The 12,835-nt window shown below is 34.7% G+C and overlaps 1 protein-coding gene across 2 annotated transcripts; it reads right to left on the minus strand.

Moving 5' to 3' along the window:
• Positions 1–4,273: 4,273 nt before the first annotated feature.
• LOC148203457 (uncharacterized) lies at positions 4,274–8,308 on the minus strand. Of its 2 annotated transcripts, XM_088106209.1 has the most exons (4): positions 8,245–8,308; positions 8,053–8,156; positions 6,818–6,923; positions 4,274–6,103 (listed from the first exon to the last, which is right to left on the minus strand). In XM_088106209.1, exons 1-4 carry the CDS (start codon positions 8,279–8,281, stop codon positions 4,392–4,394), a joined length of 1,959 nt encoding a protein of 652 aa, XP_087962335.1. In that variant the 5' UTR covers positions 8,282–8,308; the 3' UTR covers positions 4,274–4,391. The 2 variants fall into 2 exon arrangements, with proteins under 2 accessions (XP_087962335.1, XP_087962336.1); XM_088106210.1 differs by lacking the exons at positions 8,053–8,156; positions 8,245–8,308 and adding an exon at positions 7,011–7,571.
• Between the last annotated feature and the right edge of the window lie 4,527 nt (positions 8,309–12,835).

Consider the following 12,835-nt stretch of genomic DNA (forward strand, 5'->3'; position numbering starts at 1 on the left):
AAATGCAAAGATGAAATAAAATTACTTAGAACAAAGTCTTGAAATTAATCAATTTTGCCAAGGAATGCAAAATGATAAGTGTGGGGGTGTGATGAGTGCATATTTATGCCCACATTTATGTTTTAAAATTCAAATTTTTGATGAGATTCTTGTGCTTAAATGATTGATTTAAAGTAAATTTGTAACGATTGGATTTAATGGGTTTGGGAATTAAAGATGCTTAAAATGTGATTCTTAGTTGCATAAATTATTTTGGATATTTTAATGTTTATTTATGCAATTGAAGTTAGAAGTTTATTCATTTAAAGCATGAAATTGAATGGTCAAAGCTGGTCCAATCTGGTCAACTCAGGGCTTCTATGCAATTTTGAAAAGAAAGAGATGATTAAAGTGCAATTGGAGAAAAATTTTGGACTTCTATGTATTTTTTAATAAAATAAAAAGGGTTGAAATATAATTTTGGGCAAGTTCAAATCTGTCAGATATTTTAAAAGATAATTTAGAGAAAATATATCTTAAGATATTTTATTTGATATTGTTAAATAATTACCTTATTTAACTATATCAATAAATATCAAAAGATAATATTTGCCAAATTTGTTTGAATCTAGAAAAGATATTATCTATTCTAAAAAACTGATTAAATTTGTTGAATATTTGGAACATATTAGATATAAGATAAAAGATTTTATCAATAGAAGATTCAGAATCCAAGCCCAATCAAGCCTATATAAAGAAACCCAAGGGAGGCAAAAACCAGAACTCATTCATTCTGTCAGATCCCTCCACCGGGAAGCCATCATTCATCACTCCTCTCATTTTATTTCATCATGTATTCTACTCTATACATGGAGGGCTAAGCTTCTAGGGTTATTCCACTGTAATTTCATTATGGATTCTGAGGTTAAGTTGAGTTAATGTAATTGTTTCTTTTGAGTATTGATTTCAGTTGCTCTCTTTCTATGTCTTTCATCTCTCAACCATATTGAAAGTAATGGTTTTTGCATCATAAGGTGTTTGAATCTACATGCATATTGATCATATGAGTTCAAAGGTTTCTAGATTTGGTTGAGAATCTAATTTGATTAAATTTAGGAACTTTCATATGATTAAACAGGTTTTCTCGATCAATTGAGAATGTATTTTGATTGGTGGTAATAATTTCAACTATAATTAATTGAGAATTTACTTTGATTAATTAACTTTTAATTTGGTTAGGAGATTTAAGAATAGACATGATTAAACACAATAGAATTTGATTGAGAATTGGTTGAATTCATTGTGAATAATCTAGAATGGTCTTGCATTTGATTGAGAATCTACTTGGGTTAACTGCATGGTCGCCCTCAAATTAATTCAGAATGTACTTTAAATAACTGGAAACTTGAACAATAATCAATTGAACAATGATACGTGGATAACCAATGATGAATCAATCTTGGAAAAGTAGTGAAATTAGCCTATTTCATCATAATTGTTTCTAAGTTTCCTCTTTGTTCTTCAAACATTTTTCAAACATTAATTCCATTAGCATAGTTTCTCACTTTTATTTTTGACCATTACATAACATTCATAAGATTCAAATATTGAAAAACAATTCCGTATTCGTTGGGAGACGACTTAAGATTACTTTAACCCTATCTAATTTCTTGACAACTAATTTAGCAATATCGAAGTTGCCTTAAAAAGTAATATTAATTTGATAGTTTCAACAACAGGGTATAAATAAATTTATAAAATGGTCCATGAAAGTTGAACGAAAGGAATAGATACACACTAAGTAGTACCAACCACAAAATGGGGTTGGAAGTTGCACGTGCTGAAGTGTTTTGTTTTTTGTTTTTTCTCATGCAGTGCCATTTCTCATTTTTTTTTCAATTTTATTTTTTAAATTGAATGTGTTAAGGTTGTATTAAGAATTGTTTCATTATACAGAATACAAAGTTAATTTCACATCCTTGAACTTTTAAGTTTTACACAAAGGAACTAAAATAATTAAATTAGTATTTTAATTTCTTACTAAATTAAGTGTAAATAAAGGGAATATAAAATTATTATTATATGTTAAGAGTTGCTTAAAATTCAATCGTTGGAATTAAAGTGGTATCGTATATCCAATAAAGCAATTTAAGACACTCAATTAAGTTTTAGCATAGTGATGCTTTTAGTGTCTTTTGTTTGCAGCTCACATATATCTGGATCACTATCTAATTATGTGAAAGGAAGTTTCAAAATTCAAATAGCACCATAAAACTAACACAAACCATACATCACATCATCATCATTTTTACATTCATGATATCTTACATAATTCCGAACAAAGAGAAATATATTGTAGGCTGAAAGAGTACATGATCACACTATCCAGAAATGCCTTATTTAATTTAAGGATAGTATTCATGCCTTATAACCCTATTTAGCATACCAAATAAGATGACCGTCAGGGAAAAAATGACACACAGAACTGGTCCCAGGCTTGACTTTGAGAACTTGGAATGCAATATTGTTTGGATCCCATTCTGATGTGTCTTTGTGGCACACTGCTACAGCTTTAACGAAGCAGCTGACATGGTGGACTGAAGTTAGCTACGTGGCTGTGTGTGGGTAATACGTGGCTGTGAGAGGGTCATACGTGGCTGTGAGAGGGTAATATTACTGAGGTTAAGAAATTAGGGTTTGAGTTAGAGAGAAATTGGTGTTTGAGATACGAATGACTTCTTCTGAAGGGTGTTCGTCGTGTTCGAAAAGTACCGCGAGGCCAGCCCTCCACCTGCAGAAAACCAGAACCAAAAACAAAAACCAAAACCCAGAGATCCAGCGGCCAACCTCGGCGAAGTTTCGTTGATCTCCGCAAACCTGTCGCTCGAGACCCACCGCGCGAACCACCATCGAAACCCCAAGGGTCGCGCCTCTGCCGCTGTGTCGCTCACAAGCTCCGCCGCCGCAGACCACCCCAAAGCTGTCGCAAGTTGTCCCAACGTGAGAGAAAGGAAGCTGCCATATGGTTGCAGAGCAGCGCCGAAGGAGAAGAAGAGAAGGGAAAACTATATCTTTCCCTCACATGAGCGTGACGAAGCAGACATAAGAAGAAGAGGGTAGAAAGAAATTGAGATTTCCAATTTAGGGTTCATAATCCTTTCAGATTGGGAGTTTTCCCTCTTAATTCTAATTTTAATTAGGTTCCTAATTTTCAAATTTAGGATTTTTCGAATTAGGAAAACCACGTATTACCCTCACACAGCCACGTAGCAAACTTCAGTCCACCCTGTCAGCTGCTTCGTTAAAAAATTAACGCCGTTTCCAAAAAGGACTTGATTGCACACTTTTTACAAAATTTAGGACCACATTGAACTTCTAAAAAAAGGTAGGACCGAATTGAACATTTGTCCCTTTTCGAAGGACCAAAAGAGGTATTAAACCTTTTTTTTATGATAAAAAGAATAATAAAATTGTTATTAGTGTTATTATTACAATTATAAAATTAAACATGAATCATTTTTATAATTTTATTATAAATAATTTTTATGTATTTTGTAACTAATTTTTAATTAAGAAATGATTAAATTTAAAAATCTGATTAAATTGAGAAAATAATTAAATTTAGAAAAAAAATCACTTAAATAATAAAATTGATAAAATGAGTATTTTAATTTTAAAAAATTTTATTTAAAAAATAAAATTGGAAAATAAATATGAACATAAAAAAAATCCCCTTTATATTAGGTATAGATTATATAATGACTATCATTATTCAAGGTGGGTTTATAAAATGGTCCATGAAAGTTGAACGAAAGGAATAGATATACAGTAAGTAGTACCAACCACAAACGGGGTCGGAAGTTGCAGGTGCTGAAGTGTTTTCTTTTTTTGTTTTTTCTTATACAGTGCTATTTCTCATTTTTTTTCAATTTTGTTTTCTTTAAATTGAATGTGTATTAAGAATTGTTTCATGATACAGAATACTAAGTTAATTCCACATCCTTGAACTATTAAGTGTTATACAAAGGAACTAAAATAATTAAATTAGTATTTTAATTTCTTATTAATTTAAGAGTAAATAAAGGGAATATAAAATCATATTATAAGTTAAGAGTTGCTTAAAATTCAATCATTGGAATTAAAGTGGTGTCGTACATCCAATAAAGCAATTTAAGACACACTCAATTAAGTTTTAGGATAGTGGATGCTTTTAGTGTCTTTTGTTTGCAGCTCACATATATCTGGATCACTATCCAATTATGTGAAAGCAAGTTTAAAAATTCAAATAGCACCATAAAACTAACACAAACCATACATCACATCATCATCATTTTTACATTCATGATATCTTACATAAATCCAGAAATGCCTTATTTAATTTAAGGATAGTATTCCTGGCATGATAGGTTTAGTTAACCCGATTTAGCATACCAAATAAGATGACCGTCAGGGAACAAATGACACACAGGACTGGTCCCAGGCTTGACTTTGAGAATTTGGAATGCAATATAGTTTGGATCCCATTTTGATGTGTCTTTGTGGCACACTGCTACAGCTTTAACCCTACTTCCATCTTCTCCCTCCAATGGCATAAAATGTGCAGTGCTATTTGATATCTTATGGCAGTAAAACACAACATATGGGTAATTCATTGGGTGACATGCAATTATCTCTTCTTCTGCTAAAATCTTCACTCCATCTTTAACTATGAACTTTTGGGACTTGCTTTCAATTTCTGTAGAAGTAACATGGGCGTTATTGCCAAGTTTAGAAGTGACAAAGTCTACCATGGATTCTACTGAAGTTGCACAGTGTTTTTCTTCACCATTCATTGCAGGCTCTTCACAGATCTTCAGAGTTTCCTCCACATTCTCAGCATTCTTAGAATCTGGCTTCACAGCCAAAATCTTTAATATTTCATTTATCTTTTCTGATGAGAATGGTAAGTGTTCTGTAATTTCGCGGGGCAACAACGGGGTTACAAATTTTCTTTTAGGTAACTCCACATCCAATTTTGCGCCGCGCCTCAATCCTTCTTCTGAGAAAAATATATTTGGTTTTGAGTGATCATGATGATGATGATTAGCAACTGGACCTATCCCTCGAAGAACAGCATTTTCCTTCGATTGAGGGTCATAAGGTGTCTCATCTTCCGATGGAATTCCTTTGGAATCATCTTGTGATGAAATCTTTTTGACATCATCTTCCAATTCATTTTTTTTAGTACCATCTGGTGATGAAATTTCTTCGACACCATCTTGTAATTCATTTTTCTTAACACCATAAAAGAGAGGAAACCCTTCTGAAATCTCTTCGACACCATCTTGTAATTCATTTTTCTTAGCACCATAAAAGAGAGGAAACCCTTCTGAAATCTCTTCGACACCATCTTGTAATTCATTTTTCTTAGCACCATAAAAGAGAGGAAACCCTTCTGAAATCTTTTCGACACCATCTTGTAATTCATTTTTCTTAGCACCATAAAAGAGAGGAAACCCTTCTGAAATCTCTTTGACACCATCTTGTAATTCATTTTTCTTATCACCATAAAAGAGAGGAAACCGTTCTGAAATCTCTTCGACACCATCTTGTAATTCATTTTTCTTAGCACCATAAAAGAGAGGAAACCCTTCTGAAATCTCTTCGACACCATCTTGTAATTTATTTTTCTTAGCACCATAAAAGAGAGGAAACCCTTCTGAAATCTCTTCGACACCATCTTGTAATTCATTTTTCTTAGCACCATAAAAGAGAGGAAACCGTTCTGAAATCTCTTCGACACCATCTTGTAATTCATTTTTCTTAGCACCATAAAAGAGAGGAAACCGTTCTGAAATCTCTTCGACACCATCTTGTAATTCATTTTTCTTAGCACCATAAAAGAGAGGAAACCCTTCTGAAATCTCTTCGACACCATCTTGTAATTCATTTTTCTTAGCACCATAAAAGAGAGGAAACCCTTCTGAAATCTTTTCGACACCATCTTGTAATTCATTTTTCTTAGCACCATAAAAGAGAGGAAACCCTTCTGAAATCTCTTTGACACCATCTTGTAATTCATTTTTCTTATCACCATACCGGAAGTGAAGGAACCCGTCTTGTGATGTAATCTTTTTCACACCATCTTGCAATTCATATAAAGTATTCAATAGTGGTGTAATTGCCTTCTTTAATTTCTCTACATTTCCTTTTATGTTTTACATCTTTGTTCATATTTTATCATGACTAACTTAGACAATCAAATTCGTGTCTTCCATAATATTGTTTTTATTTGAAAAGTCTAGCTTGGCTGTTTGAAATTTTAAAATGAACTAATTAGTTCGAAACTCCATAAATTGTTGAGAGTAAAAGTTTACATGACAATTTGAGAGATTATTTGGAAATCCATAGTGACCATCAGTAAAATGTATAAATTTTATTTTCATATATTAAAAGAATATAATATTCCAGTGTTTCTAAAAATAAAAATAATATATATTATACATATAGTTTATATAATTTAACTAGTTTGAAAATTGTTACGGGTTGAAAAGTTAGAATAAATTTACAAATTTATTTTTTCTGAAAACAACAATAGATTTGCAACTAAAATAGAAAAGAATGTATAAGGATAAGATCTCTATAGAAGAGAATGGTGAACTAGTTGTTTTTTTTATAAATATAAAGGATATTTTAATAATAAACTTTTTAATGGAAGATAATGAAATTTTAAAGGACAACAAAATTTTAAAAAAAAAATTAAAGAGTCCTATATTCAAATATAGAGAGAAGATAGATATATTTCAATATGAACAAAAATTCTCAAAAGAACTATAGTGCCCTTAAAATGTATACTAACCTAGCTTGGAAAGTTCTCTGATTACTTTGGGGATTGGTGTGTTTGGAAGCATCCTTTCCCAGTAAACTTCTGGAGGTAAGGCAGCCTGAGCAGCCATCAGTATCACCTTTTCATACAAATATCCATAGCTTAAGTTAAATATATAAAAACATAATAGAAATGAGAAGAAATGTAAAACTAAGTTAAATCTCACAATGAGAGAAAAAAACAATGCAAGGCAGTGAAACTCCATAGCAGAAGCAAAGTGGTTAATGGTGAGAAGCTGATACGAAGAAACATATAAACTTCAAGAGATATTTATAGACAGGAGATAGAAACTTTGTAAGTGGGCGCCTGATTATGTTAGTCTCAGGTCCTCATTCCCTTAGTTTATCATACATATTTTAAAGGAATATTTGGAAGGGGAACTAGTTATTTTTCCTTCCTAAAGAGGAAATCCTCCTTTTACGTTGAGAAGCTAAATTAAAATATTTTCCTATACACACATACATACATAATAGATGCTAGCCTGGGGACCAACAAATTTGGGCACCAAGTTTCTTCCTCTGCTGTGATCGATATATGTTTGCTTAGTATCAGATTCCTTCAAATTTAACGTTTCTACCTGATTTTGTTGATATTTACAACTAGTCGTGTGGATTTGTTTTTGTATAGAGTCGTGCAAAGTTGGCGTTGCTAATTTTTTTACTCCATATGTTAATCAAAGCCAGAATACGTTGTAGTTTTCTTGGAACTGTCTAATTCCGTGTCATACAGAGAAATCAAAGCCAGATTATTAAAATAAAGGTGAATTTTCTAATTAGAACTAATGTTATTGGATTTGGATAGTACCGTTTCCATTTGCTTTTATAAAAGTTGTTCGATTATTAAAATAAACGTGAATTTTCTAATTAGAACTTTTAAATACAAAAGAAAATTAGTGAAGGGAAACATGAATTAAATTTCTTTTACCGGTGATTTGAATAAAGATGAATGAGATTGAATGTACAGATCTCTATAGAAAAGAATGTATAAGGACAAGATCTCTATAGAAGAGAATGGTGAACTAGTTGTTTTTTTTATAAATATAAAGGATATTTTAATAATAAACTTTTTAATGGAAGATAATGAAATTTTAAAGGACAATAAAATAAAATAAAAAAAATTAAAGGGTCCTATATTTAAATGTAGAGAGAAGATAGAAATATTTCAATATGAACAAAAATTCACAAAAAGCCCTTAAAATGTATGCTAACCTCTTGGAAAAATCTCTGATTACTTTGGGGATTGGTGTGTTTGGAAGCATCCTTTCCCAGTAAACTTCTGGAGGTAAGGCAGCCTGAGCAGCCATCAGTATCACCTTTTCATACAAATATCCATAGATCAATTTAAATATATAAAAACATAATAGATGAGAAGAAATGTAAACCTAAAGTTAAATCTCACACTGAGAGAAAAAAACAATGCAAGGAAGTGAAACTCCATATAAGAAGCAATGTGCTTAATAATGGTGCGAAGCTGATACGAAGAAACATATAAACCTCAAGAGATATTTATAGACAAGAGATAGAAACTGTTATGTATTTAGTTTATTGAGCTTATTTTTAAATTGCTATATTAGTATAAACTATTTCGGTTGAATTGGTCCGAGGGTCGGTTGTCCTTATTTGCTATGCTCTCTTTTAATCTTCAATCCTCCTCGAGAACGCGATCCACTCCAATGGGTTGTTGACCTGCAGAAGACACTCCGACGTTCAAGTCAGATATGTTTCATATAGAGGTCTATATTTTATTAGGATAAAAAAGGATGATTGTACCTGGACATCAGTTGTCTACTTATAAGGTTTGTGATAGCCACGTCCATTGATTAACTATTAGTACAATATATTTTGGGTAATCAAATCCAATAATTAATCATTAATATCGTATATTTGTAGAGCTTAAGGCAATCTGACATATTAGTACCTGCTTAATGACAATCAATTCCGATCGGTATACTTCATATAGTACATAAGCCCCCCAAGTCCGAGCAAGCTCCTTATTAAAAGAGGTTTTTAGGGATTATTATGAGCTTTAAAAGAGGTCGCTCACGTTGTATTTAGGGAGTCTATCTTCTATGCTTTAAGTCTTCATTGCTCTATGTACCGACGGCGAACTCTAGGAGTTCTCTTTGGACCTATTCCTTAGACTGAACAAAAAATGCTAAGAGTTCTCTTTGAAAACTTTTTCCTCTGTAAGAGATTTTCACTCCAAAAAATATGCTTCTAAATAAAGTAAACGCTTCAATATTTATTTTTATAATGAAAAGGCATTCGAACTTGACAAAACTGAACCTATTGAGTAGCTGACTTATAAGAGTTCTTTTTCGAACTTCCTCCGTTGAGTGGGGATTTCTGAATCCATTTTTTTGACTTCCCCCCAAGCGGCTTAAGGCAAGAGTCATTTTTCTGACTTCCCCCGAGTGGCTTGAGGCATAAGTCATTTTTCTGACTTCCTACGTTGAGTGGGGATTTCTGAAGCCATTTTTCTGACTGCCCCCGAGCGGCTTGAGGCAGGAATCATTTTTCTGACTTCCTGCGTTGAGCGGGGATTTCTGAAGCCATTTTTCTGACTCCCCCCGAGCGGTCCTGAGCCAGGAGTCATTTTTCTGACTTCCTGCGTTGAGTGGGGATTTCTGAAGCCATTTTTCTGACTTCCCCCCGAGCGGCTTGAGGCAGGAGTCATTTATCTGACTTCCTGCGTTGAGTGGGGATTTCTGAAGCCATTCTTCTGACTTCCCCCGAGCGGCTTGAGGTAGGAGTCATTTTTCTAACTTCCTGCGTTCAGCGGGACTTTTTAAGCACATTTTTTTGACTCCCTCGAGCGGCTTGAGGCAAGAGTCATTTTTCTGACTTCCTGCATTAAGCAGGGATTTCTGAAGTCATTTTTCTGATTCCCCCGAGAGACTTGAGACAGGAGTCATTTTTCTGACTTCCTGCGTTGAACGGAGATTTTTGAAGCCATTTTTCTGACTTCCCCCAGAGCGGTCCTGAGGCAGGAGTCATTTTTCTGACTTCCTGCGTTGAGCGGGCATTTCTGAAGCCATTTTTCTGACTCCCCCTAGCGGCTTGAGACATGAGTCATTTTTCTGACTTCTTACGTTGAACAGAGATTTTTGAAGCCATTTTTCTGACTTCCCCCAGAGCGGTCCTAAGGCAGGAGTCATTTTTCTGACTTCCTGCGTTGAGCGGGGATTTCTGAAGTCGTTTTTCTGATTTTTCCCCGAGCGATCTTAAGACAAGAGTCATTTTTCTGACTTCCTACGTTGAGCGGGGATTTTCGAAGTCATTTTTATGACTTCCCCCGAGCGGGCATTCTAAACTGACCAAGTTGAGGTCTGAACCTTCCTGCACATAATATTTTATAATTTAAAATTAAGAGTCATTAGAACCTGACAAGGTTGAACGCAGCTCTGAACCATCCTGTGCATAATATTTTATAATTTAAAATTAAGAGTCATTAGAACCTGACAAGGTTGAACGCAGCTCTGAACCATCCTGTGCATAATATTTTATAATTTAAAATTAAGAGTCGGTAGAACCTAACAGGTTGAACGCAGCTCTGAACTATCCTGTGCATAATATTTTATAATTTAAAATTAAGAGTTGGTAGAACCTGACAAGGTTGAACGCAGCTCTGAACCATCATGTGCATAATATTTTATAATTTAAAATTAAGAGTTGGTAGAACGTGACAAGGTTGAACGCAGCTCTAAACCATCTTCTGCATAATATTTTATAATTTAAAATTAAGAGTCGGTAGAACCTGACAAGGTTGAACGCAACTCTGAACCATCTGTGCATAATATTTTATAATTTAAAATTAAGAGTCGATAGAACCTGACAAGGTTGAACGTAACTTTGAACCATCTGTGCATAATATTTTATAATTTAAAATTAGGGTTAAATATGTTTTTCGTCCCTTAAGTGTCACACGATTTTGGGTTTAGTCCCTACTCGAAACTTTGATGGTTTTTAGTCCTCATAGTTTTAAAACTCTTACTATTAATCCTTAAAATTGGACGGTGTTAACTTTTAGTAGATGTGGCAAACGGCGAGGTCATGTCTTAGTCAACGCACTCCAGGAAGCTGAGCCACGTGGAGGACATAGACGCCGTCGTCATCGCCCCCCTTGTCGCGCTTCACCAACACCTTCGATCGTTCCTCCGCCCCCTCCTTCAGACCTCAACCGTTACCCTTGCCCAGAGCCATCGACTCCCGTTTACCCTTCTCCAAAGATGCTGCCGCCGAGAAATCCAATGCTGCCGTCGACAAACCCAATGCCGCCGTCGATTTTACCCTCCCCGTTGGTTTTCAAATGCGCATGTAATTCAATTCCTTCTGTCAACTTCAACACTCGTTGTTTCATTTGTAGTTTCCGTTTCCTCGTGTACTATATCGGTTATTCAAATCATTTTCATTGAATTTCTTAATTGTGCTTTGTCGATGATTTTGTCCGCACCAGAGATGCCAACATCCGGCCCTTCAGCTGGGCACCCACCTCCTGCTTTCTTTGATTTATCAACACTGCGCACTGATACCACCCTTTCTCCTCCCCATCAAAGCCCGCGGGGAAAAAGCCCCACCAAACACCCCAAAAGCCCCAAAATACCCATTCTCCTTCTTCTCCTTCTCCTTCTCCATCCATACACTCCATTTTATCCCTTGACACCTCAATGGCACGTCGGGAAACCATTCTTCCTTACTCTGTCCATCCCTTACCCTTGCCTCCTTGGGCTGGGCTTGGAGCTCCCATAGTCTCACCTCGTGCTATCTTTTCCCTTCCTGCTAAGACGAAACCCTTCCCAATGAAAAACCAGTGGCAAAAAGGAAAACTTATTGGCAGAGGTACCTTTGGATCTGCCATGTGAAGTGTAAACATTGAAGAAATTAGGGGGTTGTGTGCAAATTTGGAATAAAAAGAAAAGAAAACGTGGGAGAGAATAAACTCATACTTGGCATCAGACGTGGGCTGGCCGTTAGCCATGTCAAACAAAAATTAATGCCATCCAAAATTAGGGACTATTTATAACAGTTTCAAAACTATGAGGACTAAAAGCAATCAAAGTTTTGAGTAGGGACTAAAACCAAAACCGTGTGATAATTAATGGACGAAAAACATATTTAACCCTTAAAATTAAGAGTAAGTAGAACCTGATAAGGTTGAACGCAACTCCGAATCATCCTGTGCATAATATTTTATAATTTAAAATTAAGAGTGGTTAAAACCTGACAAGGTTGAACGCAACTCTGAACCATCCATCCTGTGCATAACATTTTATAATTTAAAATTAAGAGTGGTTAAAACCTGACAAGGTTGAACGTAACTTTGAACCATCTTGTGCATAATATTTTATAATTTAAAATTAAGAGTTGGTAAAATCTGACAAGGTTGAACACAACTCTAAACCATCTGTGCATAATATTTTATAATTTAAAATTAAGAGTCACTAGAACCTGACAAGGTTGAACGCAGGTCTAAACCATCATGTGCATAATATTTTATAATTTAAAATTAAGAGTTAGTAGAACCTCACAAGGTTGAATGCAGCTCTGAACTATCTTGTGCATAATATTTTATAATTTAAGAGTTGGTAGAACCTGACAAGGTTGAACATATCTCTGTACCTTCCTGTACAGGATATTTTTACTCACAAAAATATGAGTTAAACAAATATATTATATTTTGTAAATTATAATGAAAATGGGAACCTCTCAAGGTTGGACGTAGGACTGAAGGTTCCTGAAAGTTCTCAAAACAAAAGACATGCCTTTAGGAATTATTACGGAAATTTTTACTCTTGTTGCAAAACCTGGTGTTGATCCGAAGTAGCGATGTCGAGACCGAGCGCGCGTCTGGTTCTTCGTGGCTTCATGGGGATGCCGCTTGGCCCCACGGTGGACGCCAAAATGTTTCGGTTGAATTGGTCCGAGGGTCGGTTGTCCTTCTTTGCTATGCTCTCTTTTGATCTTCAATCCTTCCCGAAAACGTGATCCACTC

Source organism: Vigna umbellata, chromosome 2 (assembly GCF_029865625.1).
Source record: "Vigna umbellata cultivar VRB3 chromosome 2, Vumbellata_1.0, whole genome shotgun sequence".
NCBI lineage: Eukaryota > Viridiplantae > Streptophyta > Magnoliopsida > Fabales > Fabaceae > Vigna > Vigna umbellata.